Genomic DNA, 15,697 nt, shown 5'->3' on the forward strand with positions numbered 1-15,697 from the left:
CCAGTCCAGGTGAAGTAGTCGCTTTTGTTGTCACTGCTCTCTGAGCAAGACACTCCTCGTTCGCATTACCAAGCAACACTATGAAAATTACTGGTTACTCCAAGAATTGCACACCAAACTTGTGATGAGACATCTCAAGAAAATGCTTGTCATGTGCCTGTAAGACAATTGCACAGTATAAATGGACTCAATAATAACTGCACATTTTAGAGTGGCCTTTTATTGTGGGCAGCCTGAGGCACGCCTATGCGATAATCATGTTGTCTAATCAGCATCTTCATAGGCCACAATGGTGAGCTGGGTGGATTATCTCAGGAAAGTAGAAGTGTTCGCTCACACATATTCAGACTGATTTGTGAACAATATTTAAGAGAAATAAGCGCAGGACAAGCCTGACCTTAGACTAGCAATAATTATAATCATCCAAATCGCAATAGAACACAAAAACTAAAACCTCTTCCAGTTCTTGCCCAATGTTTCCACAAGCTGGCTTCTGCTAAAGTAATCTACTGTATGCTTGTGTAATGCATAAATGAGGTTATCATTTGTTTCTCGGCTTTCTTGAAGGGTCAAGGAGAGATGCCGTTCCCAATCAATGCCCCTTTTAGTCGTGGAATGTGATTCAATTATTCAGCCCCAGAGTGTATTCTTCCCGTTTGACCATGAATTACATTAGGTAAATAGAAAAGCGAAGGCAACTAATTGTTGTTGACGTTGGCATTTTCATATTCCGTGTGGAGTGGAGAGCGTCAGGCGATCAGTGCGTATGCATGCTTTGTCTGTTATCTGTGTTCTCTCTATCTATCTGTTGCCATTTAAATGAACTGCATCCACGTCTAAGGTGTTAATTAATATTTGTATGAGAGGCTTTTTTTTTTTTGTCTTCGTCTTCTTGATGAAACATTTAATGAGTGCTGGAGCACCTCTTGCTTCAACCGCAAAGTTGTCTTTTAATTCACGTCGACATCAACACACATTACATAAAAGACGGTTCGTCCTTTTTATATCTTTGGAAAGTGGATCTTCACAAGGCTTGAAGGATATTCTCTTACCCTGCTTGGAGTTATTATGGCTGCTGAATGATACCATCAATGGGGGCTCTGGCGTGCTGAACCTTGTTCCTCTTTTTCTTTTAGCCAAATCCTGCACCAAAAATGGACAGGTTTTATCCCCCCCTGCAGGTTACATCACACCTGCAGGGACTCTTGCTTGAGCTTCATTTTGCAATCCAACATTGAGAGCTCTAAAAGGTTTATTCACTGCAAGTGTACAGTACAGTCTATACTGTAAGTACAGTGACAGAGGGCTGGCTTCCCACTGGCTTCCCACCCTCCAATCCTGCAATTTATGTGTCTGTGTGTGTGTGTGTGTGTTTAAGTATTACAGAAGTGGCAGTCTGTCAACTCTGCTTTCCTCTCCACTCACTGGAACAATAGCTAGATTGGCCGTATGTGTGACATGCAGACCACACACCACTAATAGTGAGTGACAGCACAAAGGGCGAAAAGCAGCGTGTACCCCTGACACACAACACGTACAGTATGCACACCTGAGGACACAAAGGGTGTGCGTTTGACTGCCGAAGGTTGCGTATTTGGTGCATCTGTGTGTGTGTGTTCATGCATGAGAGCACCAGCATATGTTCTGTTGAAAGTGTTCAGCTGTTTGCTTGTAACCAAATCAAATGCACACGGCAGAATCAGTTGGCTCATTCTGGATGCAACAAAACAAAAGATATAAGGACGGACCTGGACGCCTTTTATTTCAAAGTCGTGTTCAGGTTTCGGTGGAAAAAGTACAGGCTATTCATTCTATTCAGAAACACGGCCATGAAAAAGGATGGAGGACGTTCGAGCTCATATCTAAATGAATAAAAATAAATACATAAATAAAGTAAATAAAAATCATGCTAACACCACAAGTACGACAACAACTACATTCGGACACTGGGGGAGCACGCCAGGGAAGAGGGGTTATTATGGTGGAAATGTGTTTTTTATATGCACCGTAGACCCTGCCGTAAGAAGTGTGTACCTTGGCTTTGTCAAAAGATGCATACCCTCTCGTTGGAGGACTGAGCCATACTATCATTGGACTGGTACCCTGAAAAGCAGAATCAGAAGATCCCCCGACCCACCCACAATCCTAATGAGTACAGCTGGTCGACACAATACATGGACAATTCAGTTGAGGAGTTTGGAACCAGGGTCAGACGTTAAAAATGCCAAGCATCCCAAAGTGCGTCACACCAAACCATGTGACACTTTTATTCCTCGCGAGAATGTAAACAGGAAGAATGTTTTCTGTATGGACGAGCCAGTGATAAGCGAATAAAGCAGCACAAATAAACACATCTTTGATGGCTTTAATAATAATAATCTCGCCAATCTTGATGTTATTCTCATTTGCTGATATCTCATATTTAAATGACTACAAATAACTAACTGCAAATTTGCTAAATCAAAAGACATGGCGGTTAAGTCAACAATCAAATCGTTTTCGATGCAACCTGTAGTCATGTGACTATAATTATTTTCAAGCATGGTGGGAGCTTATCATAACACCTCGCTTCTTCCTGTTTGCCTTTGATCCTATCGCTATGATGTTGTTGCACTTTTACACACGTCGTGTCACAGAATACAAAGACGAGGCAATTAAGTTCACATCGCATGCGACGCCAACCAGTTGATTTTGGACCATTTATGCTGGTCAGCACAACCCGATAAAGTGTCAACCCTGCAACTAGGAAACGCCAAATGAAGGAATACGGTGTATCCTGTCGCCAGAAGTGTGGCGCTCTCCCAGTAGAAAATAGGCATGCTACCATGAAAAGTACCCAGTTTCCATGTTGGAGTTTTGTGCCATGTAGGAAAAGAGATGGAAGAAGATTTTGTTCAGTCGTAAGTCCTGTTCCAACATACTGGACAAAGAGAACACCATCAGACATGTCAATATTTGAAGACTCCTCTGTTTAGATGGGTACCTGGTATCCCTCCAATAAAAGAAGTTGGGTACCCTGTAATTAGAAAATTGTTAAGAGGAGACTACTAACCTAAAATAGAATAGTCAATGTGGGTAGAGGGACAATGTTTTATTAAACATGTGTAGCTTCTTATGAGAAGACAATCACCTTCACTTTAGAAGCGTGGCAGTCCTCTGATAAATGAAGACAGGTACCTTGCAATTTGGAGACTATCCTGGTAAAAGTATTCCCCCAGCATACTATTCACTATTACTATTAGATCTGCAATCACTATTAGATCTGCAATCACCTCTTAGGAAAAGAGCTCAAACATGTAACCTAACATTTGAAGACTCATTCTAGTAGCTACCACTGTAACTTGGAGCTTTCATTTAAAAAATGGTTATCAGGAAACTAGTGACTTAACATATGGAGTAAAAGAAGGTTACGAGCTATGTGGTTATCCCAATTAGCATCACACCGCCAGTAGCCCCATGTTAACCACTCGATGCATCTGCGGCCCCTCGCACAAAGTTTCTCGCTCTTCAGAGTTCCGGCGGTGTCATTTGTGGTCGAATCGTTTCCTTTCAATTTGCATCCTTTAATAGTCGCTTACGCGGCAGATTGAAATCGCTCAGAGAAAGCGGCAGGAAGTGAACGCGTGCTATTGACCTCACTTGAAATCCCACACGAGCTGATGACAGTTAAGGTGCTTTTTGTGGGCCTGCGACATAAAGCATCAGTTCCATCCCAGTGCTATAGAAGTTCCTTTGCATACGAAGAGGTTTTGTTATGCCGCACGTGGACTTCGGCCGTCTACGTCGCCCGGGTCGTCTCCGTGATTTGTTGTGTGAGCGTGTGTGAAAATCAAGTGTGACTGTTGGACGTGAGGAACTGACCGGTCAAAACGGGCCCTCCCATCACACGCACCACCCCGGTCGCAGTGGATGAGATCGCTCTCGTGGCTCTGCTGCTGGCCCTTTAAGAGCTGGATCTCACAGCCTACAGCCAGGGGAGGAGAAGAGGAGGGACAGAGGCACATAAACAGAGAGAGGGAGAGAGAGGGAGCAAGAGAGAGGGAGGGTGACAGTCTGAAAGTGTGTGAGTAGGGAGAGAGAGGAACACACACACAGTCATACACAGTCATACACAGAGAGAAAGAGAGAATCAGCAGTGTGTGTGAAGGATCACTCTTATCCCGGCTTGTCTTGAGGGGAGATCTACCTAACCTCGTCCAGCCGAGCATTTTTGTGGGACTGTTTTATGTTGTTGTTGTCGAGAGAGACGGACCCTTACTCCAGCATGCTCACTGAGCCTGAGCTACCTCAGGAGTGTAACAGGTACGTGCGGACCCCTCGCACACACACCTACACGCACGCACGCACTGATGAGTGAGACGGGGTGGGGGCTGAGGGGCGGGGGGGGGGGGGGGTGTAGTCGGACACTGATAGAGAGAGGAATGTAGCGGCAGGACAACGGTACAAAGTGTGTGCGTGTGTTAGAGTAAGTTAAAGCCAAAGGGACCTGACTGACAATGTGGTGTAAAATGCAGAAATGAATGTGGCAGTAAGTTCTTCATAGAGTGCCAAGTGTTTAAAATGTCGTGTTTGTGTGCGTGAGAGAGATCAACACTGATATCTGTGTGCGCGCGCGTGTGTGTGTGTGTGTGTGTGTGTGTGTGTGTCAGCCCTCATCATCTCGTCTCTACTTTCATCACTTTATTTACATCTCACTTCCCCTCTTAGATCAGTGAGTGTGTGTGTGTGTGTGCGCGCACACGTTTCTTCTCAAAGCTTGCCACACTTATCACGACTATTATTTCTTGTGGTCTTCATTTTGAAAAGTAACTTTAAAATCCGAAAGGTCTTCTTCCCCCACATAAAAAAAAATATATATATATCACTGTTGTTTTCCTCCTGCACACGCTAATCTCAGCGTGGCCCCTCCTGATGTTCGAAGGCGTGTACCCTCCAACTTTGCCCTTATGCCACATTGTCAACACGAGTGCAATAATGCCTGTTGGCTGCTGTGAGGCGTGTCAGATTATAACATTATAATACCAACTGTTTTAATACTCTGACAAACACCTCACCTTCGGTCTCTTTTGTTCGACTTTTATTGCATTAGTAAGTCTTCCTCTGTTTTGCCTCATAAAATTAATCTTTTGTTCACAGATAAACAGTAGTTGAGAGGAGGAGGAGGAGGATGAGGAGGAGGAGGAGGGGGAGGAGGGGCCCCTCGAATTAAAAACACATTTAGATGACGGTTAAAAATACAAATAAAAACAAATAAAATTGTGTTTTTAATAATCAAATCCGGCAAAGTGATTGAGCGGCAGGAGAGAAAAATATAACAGCAGCGAGGGTAGGAATTAAAAATGTAAAGGATTACACCGGGAAAGCGGAATGTATGGAGATAAAAATGTGGGGATTACAATGATTTAAGTGGGGAGCACTTATAACTCTTTGCTTTCCAGTAATGCGCTCCATCACTACACGGCCAAGTGCGTGTGTTCATATGTATGCAAAAGAGTGAGTGTGGGGGTATCTCCCACTCTCTGCGGGTGTGTGTGTATAGGTGTGTGCGTGCGCACTGTCTCTCCGTCGGGACTTGTCAGTGTGTGCGCGCGCTCCAGCCTCGCGATGCTCTCGGCTCCTGCGTCTCTGTAAGTGGCTTCATCTTTTCATCCCACTTCCTCTTCTTTCGCGTCTTCTCGCCACTTCTGCTGTTTTATTTTATTTATTTTTTTAATCCTCTCCTTTGTCTTGTCGTTTACAAATCAAGTTTGCAGTGACACGTTTGCCTTTTGCACACTCAGCATATCATGTGTTTCTGTCAAAGGTTCATTTTTAGGGGATGTATTCTGTTTTAGGATTTATTCTGCGGGGAAACTTTCAAGGCTTCTTCTCTGGACAGAAAGTTGCCAGACACTAAAAAAAGTGAACCACATTCCTCTGTGATGGATAGAAGAAAAAGGTAGAAGAAAGGTGGGGTGTAAGAGAAACCGGGGTGACAGAACACTGAGGTTGGCTTAAGCAGTTAGGGGTGGCGGATGATGAAAAGAGAAGGGAGGAGAGGAAGAGGTCTCACTCGTGTGCTTCTTCGATGTGGCGTCAAGGCGGCGTTGCTGGGTTTTCACACCCGTCCATTTGGGCCCTCTGTTTATTAGGGTGCGTGTGATTTTTAAACTGGGGGGGGGGGACGACAACACTTGCACACCCCGATGCAAACTGACAGTGTCGGCGCCGCGCTCGACGACGACGTGATCGGCCCGAGGGACGGGAATGTTCTTGCTGTTCCTTGAAATGATTTTAAAAGTCAATTTTCCCTTCATTCTTGAGGTTGTTGAATGTCACCCGCAATTTGTGAGGCCTCGAGGATAATATTTAAAGGCACGAAAACAGGATTTTTTAAAAACATTTTTTGGCACAATCCAATTGCCAGACAGGTGAACGGGCTTCACGCTACTTTTTAAAGAACTTGCTCCCAGTGCAAGGACTTGATTTAAACGGGCAAGATTAAAGTGTATTGTGTGTGTATGCGTGTGCGCAAGAGGAGTAATTGAGTCGAGTGTCCGTGCTTTGCAAACTAATGCACAATTCTTCCCCTCTTCTCCTGTGGCCCTGTCCCGGCCGACCCCCCCCCCTCTTCCGCCCCCCTCTCTCTCTCACTCACACACACACACACACACACTAACTTGGACTGGAGGCCATTGTCTGGGCCATATTGTCCGTCCCGGGAGAGTCTTGATAACCGTGTCTCCATCCGTGGAGGAGGAGGGGGTACAAAAAAAATACCAGTGGAGAATACTAAACCCCCGCCTCTTTAGAACCCACCACCGGGGTGAAGTCAGCTGACCGTAGAGGGACGAGGGGGGCCATTTGGGGCTGTGTTTGTTGTGTGTTTGGATGGATATGTGTGGTCATATGACGGGGGGGAGAGGGTCACATGGCAGAAGTCAAAGTTCAGCTAAGCAGGGGGGACTCCCTAAAGTCACCGCATGTATCCAGATACGCCATCCGTCGCTCTTCAACTATTTCCCCCAATGCATACACGGTCCCTCCAGCCTACAATAGGAGGCAGTGTTCAAGGTTGCGAGGTCCCTCCCAGAGCTCTACAATGAAGCCTCTGTCTCACCAGGTAGTGAGGGAGAGAGAGAGAGAGAGAGAGAGAAAGAGAGAGAGAAGAGAGAGAGAGAGAGAGAGAGAGAGAGAGAGAGAGAGAGAGAGAGAGGGAGGAGGTCAAAAAAGTGAGGGACAAATGAAAGAGACCAGCTGTGTGTGTGTCATTTAGACAAGGCGCTCACATGTGTGGATATGTATAGTTTAAAGGGGGGCTCGCTGACAGTGAGACAAATGTCGCGACTCCTTCACGGATTGCTTCACAAACAGCCGAGCCGGTGTAACAATGGAAAAAAGTCGCTCCCTCGCTCAATAAACACCGCGCCGCCTCCCCTCCACTCGCTAACATCAAGACAAGAAGAAGGGGAGTGCATGCCTTCCACCGGATGCACTTTTCCCTCTCTCCGTCTGTCTCCTTTCAAACAAACCCCCCCCCCCCCCCCCCCCACACACACACACACCCCCACCTCTTCCCCTCACACACACATTGTCTTCCAGCCTCGCTTCTTCACCCGATATTTTCCCACGCGCTGTCTGCACTTGTCCGGACTTTAACGTGATGTGCCAATGTCAATTTTCTCTCAATTTTCCGGAGATGAAGTCCTCCTCTCTTATGCTTAATGACTGGTCACACAGAGAGAGTTTAGCACACACATGACTGTCCCTCCTGCATGTGTGTGTGACATTCACTTGGTGCGTTCCCGCCTTTTGTGGCCTAATAGCGGGCCAGTTGCGTCCCTCTCACACAGTGGACGCTTTGTGTGTGCGCGCATTGGGTGTGTGTGAGCGTTGACTTTGCTTTAAGTGTTCATCGGGGGGAAATCCATCGTGCATTGCTAAGAGCACAAAAATGTTACTGTGCGGTTATAAATAGTCGGACTTGAGATGGATTGCAGCTCATTTGTTGAAATATTCCGATTGTTGGTCGGTTAGCCCACCCTTTCTTTATGTTTATCCTGTCATTGACCTACTCTATAAATAGATATTCGGCAATTTCCTTACAGGGGGGATGGAGTGACCTTTTTACAAACAGCTGATTGAGTAAGGAGGGGACAGTAAGTAAGACAACACCAGGGCCATGGAGAGAAGAAACCGGAATGAGTTTAGGGGGGTGTTTGAAAGGGAGATAGAGACGTTGAGGTGGGATAAAAGGGGCATCAGGACATTTGTTCAAGTTCCCGCCGAAGGTGTCGCACGGATGCAAATGCCGCATAACACCCCAGACTCAAATATTCTACCGTGCCCCTGGGAGAACAATTTCAAAGATGAGTGGCGGCGTTCACAATCAGGAAATAAAAACACCCCTTGCACACGACCAGGATGGATTGGACGGCCTGCTCGTGTCACAGCAGAAATACGGCTTGTAATCTAAAGCGAGGCTGTCCATGCGCATTCACTATACTGTGCGCGGAATTCTCCAGAGGGGGCTCCCACGCTCCCTGAAAAGGAGTTAACAAGAGCCGTTAGCGCCATGATTATGTTAGCAGACAGAGCCAACGTGTGTGAGTGAGTGGAGAGTGTGACTTTGCCTTATTCGTGTGTGATCCAGTCCACCTTTTCCTTACTTTCTCAAATGAGTGGCAAAATTGAAGAATATGCAACTGTGGGTTCAGTTTGGCTGTCCCGCAACCTCCCTTGTGTGTTCGTAAGCCGGCCGCATGTATTTAAACACGCTTGCATGCGTAAGCCTCGCAACGGCGTGACGTGCCAGCACCGAGCGCGATGAGTTGATTACAGGGCTCGCCTAACCGGCCTGGAGACGGTTAACCCGCCGTCCGCGGCGATTACGCGTCCGGTTAATGGACGCGCGTCCCCGTCCCGATTAGTGACTTAGCGGCAGTGGACATATGTGATATGAGAGCGACTTAACGGAGGAGCCGCTAATCATCAAAAAGCCAAGGGGGAAGTGGCACTCTAATCTCAGCTTAGTGCTGTCACAGTGCATGCGGTTGTGTGTGTGTGTGTGTGTGTGTGTGCAGCTTCACCGTGAGTTTGTGTAACAGAGGCGACAAACAACAGATTAGACGTTTGCTTTTTGATTTGATTCGAAGTTTCAAAATACATATACTGTAGGGGTGTGTTGTCATCTAAAATTATTCCACATCGGTAGGGGAGGAGGCCAAGAGTTGTCTGGAAATGGCCATATTTATATTATATATTCATAAAAACAGTCTACTTTTTGTTAATGGAGTAAGAAAATTGGGATCTTCTTTAAAAAATAAGGACCTCCAAACATTTGAATGGTCGCATACATATGAGGTTTATGTATGACATAACACGTTCCAAACAGTTGTAAATCATTATTTCTGTGTAGGGAAGGCCAGGAATGTGTACAAAGTTATCTGACAGTACACTACAGTTCAAAAGTTTGTCGTCAAAGAAAAGCCCTGTTTTTTTTTCCAATGAAGATAACGTTCAATTAATCAGAAAGACAGTCTAGACATTGTTAATGGAGTCAAAAATGGTGGTTTTCTTTGAAAAATAAGGACATATCTAAGTGAACCCCAAACTTTTGAACAGTAATATATTGTATATGGGTGGTTTGCTGCAGCTTACACAAGCTAAACAACACTTTTTAAACAAATCATTATGTCATTCGTGTGTGCAAAGATGGTGCGTGTGTAGCGGAGACAAATTGGAATTTTGAATCTTATAGATTTTCTTTTTTGATGACATTTTTACATTAGGCCTGTAGTGGGATAGCATTTCAAATCAATACCGCCTTGTAGAAACGAGGTGTTTCTTATTTTTTTAACGCGACGATGAGAATTATGCATTGTGCACATTTAGAAACACACACAGGAGGAGGTGGTCACTTAAAATCACTGAGCGTCTGAGGAGTTATGTGTTTGACATGTTCCGTGCTGAAATTATGCTAATATTCTCTAATTATGACCTGACCCATGCTGCCAACTTATCTTATTAGTAAAAAGAGGAAGGAGTGGGGGGGTAGAACCCGTCATCTGTATTAATCCTCGCATCACTCCCGGCTTTCAAGCGTCTCCCTCCAGGTCTCCGGCGGTGTGAGTTTAAATGAAGTCGCCGGCGTAACCTGCGCGCACGCCGTGCCCAATTGTGTAGTAATTCCACTTCAAAGGCGTGAAGCAGGGCGAAGTGGGGGAGGGATTTTATAACCGGAGAAGGGCTGCGAACGGCTTACCATCTGAGGAAGTGGGAGCAAGTTGGGAATGAGGGAGGGGCGGTTTACTAGTGAAAGTCGTAATGAAAAGGTATTTGGATAAGTGCGCTCTTGTCTAAAATACGATCAATGTCGCTACTGTGCTTGGAAAACTCCCGGAAAATGCTTCCTTTTTTTTTTTTTTTCCCCCCTATGGCGGAGCGTAGAGCGTGTGTGAGGTGATTCAAAGGTGACCCCGGCTGCGTGCGTGTGTGTGTACATAGGGTTATGATTAGGCAGAGGTGTGTGCGGGACACAAGGGGACGTGTGTGTCGGTGTGTGCGCGCAAAACAAAAGGCCTCAGTGTGAGCGAGTGAAAGGAGGTAAAGTAAACAGGCAGTGATGAAGACAGACCTGCAGTGTTAGGGCCTCTGTTGTATGCAGGCATGCTTGCATGTGTGTGTACTCTGGTTTGCACAGCTGGGCCGGCAACTCCATATTGGATCTTGTGTGATTGTGCACACTTAATGGCAGGCACTGTATCGTTATCTTGAAATGATTCTGCGTTTAATGTCAATAATTGCGTGCGCGGGTTTATCTCTCGAAGCCTTTTGTCATCCACACAGCTTGTTAACACTCATTTATGGCGCCTCTTTATGCTGAGTAAGAACCGCAAAGGTGGAATGACTGCAGATAAAGAAATCTATGGTGCTGCACAATTCGCCGCGTTGACGTTCATGTATCTCTGCTTCATTGTTGCGCATAAGGCTTTGTTGACAGAACACTTTCCATGCTGCAGGCGCCAAAAAAATTCACTTCGGGACATTTAAGAAAAGCTCCGTTCACATATGAAGTCGCATTTTGCAGGCCAAAGCAAAAAGTGGTGATATACAACCCCTTAAACGGAAGGCTATTTGAGCCAATCAGAAGCCTGAAGAAACTCACTGCTTGAAATGAGAACAACTCTGTACATACGAGAGAAGCTGAATTGGGTGGAAACAGGATTTCACCTTGAGTTAAACACAGTCCACACACACAAACAAAATGCATTTCTCAAGGATTCCCCTGTTCAATTGACCTCAAATGTGAGTTTGCATTTGGGCACAACTTGTTTTGGAAATGGTTTGATTAAATTTCAAATAAAGAATTGCACTGAGTCACCCATTAGACTGAAACTCTATCACAAAGAGATGTTGGCAAATAAAACATTCAGAGAATTTCGGAACACGGATGACTTTGAAAATGATTAGCGGATGTTGTTAGTGCTTTCAAACCAAATTTGAATCTTTTGGAAAGGTGTTACCGCGGCGTTGCTCATCGGGTTTTGGCCGTAACTTTCCCCGTTGCAATGTTGTAGCGCAACATGTTTCCTTTCCTAGCATGGCGGCACTGAAGACTGTTTGACTTTGGCTGTCATAAGGTAAATAAGCAATGAATTAGTAGCATGGCTGCTCCTCGGAGCAATGCCAGATACGCGGTCCAAAAGAAATCCAATAGAGGGTAATCAGTTTAGCGGAGACGAGCAGAGAGGAAGACCGGTGAGGAAATTGTTGGAAGAAAGCAGTGAAGATATAAAAAGCCAGATACCTGTTGCTTATTTGTGTGCGTTCCTCATACACACACACACACACACACACACACACCACTGCACGCAATGCGGCCCCATCCTCGCCATGCGTTGCCTCTGGGAGGTAGTCCGTTAGCTGCCTATTACCCAGGGTCATAGCCGCAGTGGCTTCAAGGCTGACAAGTACGTCTGAAAGCACTCAGCCGATGCTGAGAACCACATTAAATTCTATTATTGCTGCATAGTCACTGCATCCCTATTCAGCTAGAGTACATGGAGGCAAATTTACCTTGCGAGAGACAGAGTTCACCTAATAGATGTGGTTTTTATCCTTTGCTTCTTTTCCTGGGAACAAAGCCACGGAAACAAATTGACACAGCGGGGCTCTTGTGTTGCTCGCCATTTTCCTTCAGTCCCCCTATTGTCCAGAGGTTTTCATAAACACATATTATTGTCAGTGTTCATACTGTTCTCTCTCTCATTCTCTCTCTCAGCGTCCATTATTTTCTTCTTGTTCCCACTCTGAGTCTGTCTGTAAAAGCCCATTGTCAAGGCACGGTGATTTCCTGCGCAGTGCCAGTGCAAGCGGGCTTCATTTGCAGTAATGGCCCCATCTTTTGGAAACGTGAACGTTGAATGGCCCCCGTCGTAAACACACTTGAAGACCTGGGAGTGTGTTTGAAGGTCCGCCAAAGAGCTGAAGGGCTTATTGTGCTGTCACCCGAATGAACGCATGGATGGAATATGCTTCAGTTGTCTTCACACTTCAACCTTAATGTACTGTATGTTTTTCTGACAATTTCAACTATTAGTTCACATACCAAATCCAGTCATCTCTGTCCTGTGTGTAAGGTACCGATGTGGAGTGGGATTTTGAAATCGACCTGTAAATTTCCTGGTACAAACGCGGTATCACAGGCGGATAACGAGCAAGCAAGACCAGAATGTGAACTTTAAAACTCGTGATTCGATGCCAATGCCCTCCCCAGAGGAGGCCAAATTAGATTTTTAAAAGTACCTGTGGAGAATGGAGGACAATAGAACACCATCAATAACCCCTTTCTTCTCTGTCTGTCTTCCTACCTTCCTTCTTTTTTCTTTTTTTTTGGCTCCCAGGATGTCTTCCAAGCGACCAGCGTCTCCATATGGGGGGACAGATGGAGAGGTAACCATAGCAACCAGCAGACAGCGCGTGGAGGATGAGGAGAGTGAGGGACTGGGTGGTGTGATCCACCTCCCCTTGGCCTCCTACTGCAGCAAGGTGTCCCCGCGCTCGCCCCCTTTTCGGACCTTGGACAGCCCCCCCAACAACACGGTAAGAACTTGTATGCGATTGAGAGCGCCCACCTGTTGTGTGTGTGTGTGTGTGTGTGTGTACCGCAGTGTGTTAAAGATGGTCCAAATTGGATTTAGGCTTCTGTACAGTTCTAAAAAACCTGATCTTGATCTTATCAAGCTCTTCGCTGTCATCATTATGGCCCTCATCTTCCTTGGCTCTCAGCCTTTTCACATCCATTCCAATTGGCCCATGTGGGTGTGTTGGATTGAAAGCTACCCCCAGGGCACACTCACATACCATATATCAGATTATTCACACAGTAATCCAGATGTGTGAAGGAAAAGTAGGCGCAGAAGACTTTAAGCACGAGGCATAAACATAAGTGTTCTGCTTGTATGCAATTTCCTTCTGAACTATCCTCACTATTGGAAAAAGAAGATTCAAGGCTACTGTTTGACACCACACACATACTCTTTCGCTGTCATGTGTGCGCCACCAGCCGTCGCCTTGAGCCCATCTGATGCGCCGTTGCGTGACTGAAAAACGGGAGCCATCGCAGTGATTCACTGTGCGCAGGATGCAGTGTGACATCGGGCGGCGCTTCCGAATGTATAGTGTATGTTTGCATGAGGGTTTCATACAGTGTCACGCCTCGGTGTTTGTGAGTCATTAAATATTAGCGTAGACAAGCCAAATCACGCAATGATGGCGCCCCCCTTCACCCCTTCACACACACCCTCAATTTAAAAACAGTCACTCCATTTACATGTTTAATTATGCTAACATAATCAGTGGATGTCTTTAAGACATGACTGAGATTTTTGGTCAAGCTCTAACCTTGTGGAATTGGGTTACTCATCATTAATTTTTTTATGGAGAGTCATCAAACGTCACCACAATAATGAAACTCACATTTTTGGGTAATTTACATTGCCTATCCATCTGTGATACTTGATTCAATGTCAGTCATGTTTTTGCAGGACACCTGGAAGTGTCCAAATGACCCTAAAGTGACCGTTTCAAACCAAGGTGGCTGATTTACTGTGCCTTTTGAGACATAGGCTCTAGAGACTTTTTTGTTGGGCTACTCAAGATAGACATGTCTACCAAGTTTTACTTAGTCAGTGAAACTTGCTTTGTTGGCTTAATTGTCTTTGAAGGACACCTAGAAGTGGCCAAAATGACCCTAAAATTGCCACTTTAAACAAAAATGGAAGACTTCCTGTGGCCTGTCAGTCATGGGTTTTAGAGACTTTTCTGTGGGTATACTCATGATAGACGTATCTACTGGGTGTTAGGTGAAGTGAAACTGGCTTCGGGGGCTGAATATTCTTTTGAAGGACACCAGGAAATGGCCGAAATTACTAAAAAAGTCACTTCAAACCACAATGGCAGACTTGTGTTCTCGAGACTTTTTTTTTTTTTTTTTTTTTGGTGGGTCTACTTGTCATAAACACGTCAAACACATTTCTCATTGTTAAGTGAAACTGACTTCGAGGGCTGAATTTTCTTTGCAGGACGAGGAAATGGACACAATTTCCCGAAAATGTGCATTTTAAACCAAAATGACGAACGTCACTTTTCAATCATGGGTTCAAGAGACTTATATTGTGGGTCTACGGCTTAAATTTTCAACATGACCATAAGTCCTGCAAAATTTGGTGATATTTTGAGTGTCGGAAGGCTGTTTTACATAACATGATAACAATAGTAACTTTGTCAGGGATGTTAAGAAAGCTGAAGTGGATTTTAGGTTTTTTTTACATCGATTCAAAGTTGCGTACACCATTCACTGTGTGTCATAGTGTGTCCTCGCCAATGAAACGCATGAACCCTTTCCCCGCCTCGTAGTCCTCAAACCTGCACGCCGTAAAACAATGAAAAGGCGCTTAGCAGCTATAATAGAGAGCTAATTTTGTAATTAACCAGTTGATTAGGCAGCGGGCCCCTCCAAATTGTTGACTCTCTGCATGTGCCTGACTATAAACCAAAGTCCTGGCACCATGGACACAGACATACACATAAAGATAAACACTATGGTTAAACAGTACTTCAGGATGTTAGTCCTGCAAAAAGTACCGAGTTTTTCCTTAAATTGACGAAATTCAACAGTCTGTCAAGCTGGTTATCCAAATAATGATTATTGGTGGGAGTCTGCACTCTAGAAGTGCCATTGTAGCATGTTTTATGGCTAACTGATGCCACAGTAATGCTTTTCTCGTTTATCTCACAGCAGAAGGGCGACAGCATTGGCGTGCGTGCTCACGCCGGCAAGTGTAACTCACTAAACATTTCTTTTTTCTTGAAGAGGGTTTAGAGCGGCAATCCCCTCGCCGCTGACAGTCAGCGAAACGTAGAGGGAACTTTACTACGAGAGTGGAGAGTGAGTGGGTGGGTAGAGTGGGGGGTGGGTGGATCACTGTCCCTTTCAGGACAATAGGCGTAAAGTGATACGGGGGGCAAGTGAATGGCTCATCGGTGGCCAGTTGACTGGGAAGTGAGGCGGCGGGGGGTCCGTAGAAGGGATGCGGGGAGGGGGAATTACAGCTTTATCTTGTCATCGTAAATTAACATGGGTACACGAAACCACTCAACTGACCTCTTCATCCCTCCCGCCCTGCAGCTTTGCCTACCTGCTGCACACACACAC

General features: G+C 45.4%; 1 protein-coding gene across 8 annotated transcripts in view; it reads left to right on the forward strand.

The window, feature by feature from the left end:
* Window positions 1-4,040: 4,040 nt before the first annotated feature.
* sox5 (SRY-box transcription factor 5) overlaps window positions 4,041-15,697 on the forward strand; it is an 80,338-nt gene continuing 68,681 nt past the window's right edge. For all 8 annotated transcript variants that reach the window (XM_061667655.1, XM_061667658.1, XM_061667656.1 and 5 more), the window contains exons 1-2: window positions 4,041-4,302; window positions 12,885-13,083. In XM_061667655.1, coding sequence (XP_061523639.1) covers window positions 4,226-4,302; window positions 12,885-13,083 — 276 coding nt within the window. In that variant the 5' untranslated portion in view covers window positions 4,041-4,225. The remainder of the gene's footprint in view (window positions 4,303-12,884; window positions 13,084-15,697) is intronic.

This window comes from Phycodurus eques, chromosome 22, assembly GCF_024500275.1.
Source record: "Phycodurus eques isolate BA_2022a chromosome 22, UOR_Pequ_1.1, whole genome shotgun sequence".
In the NCBI taxonomy this organism is placed as follows: domain Eukaryota; kingdom Metazoa; phylum Chordata; class Actinopteri; order Syngnathiformes; family Syngnathidae; genus Phycodurus; species Phycodurus eques.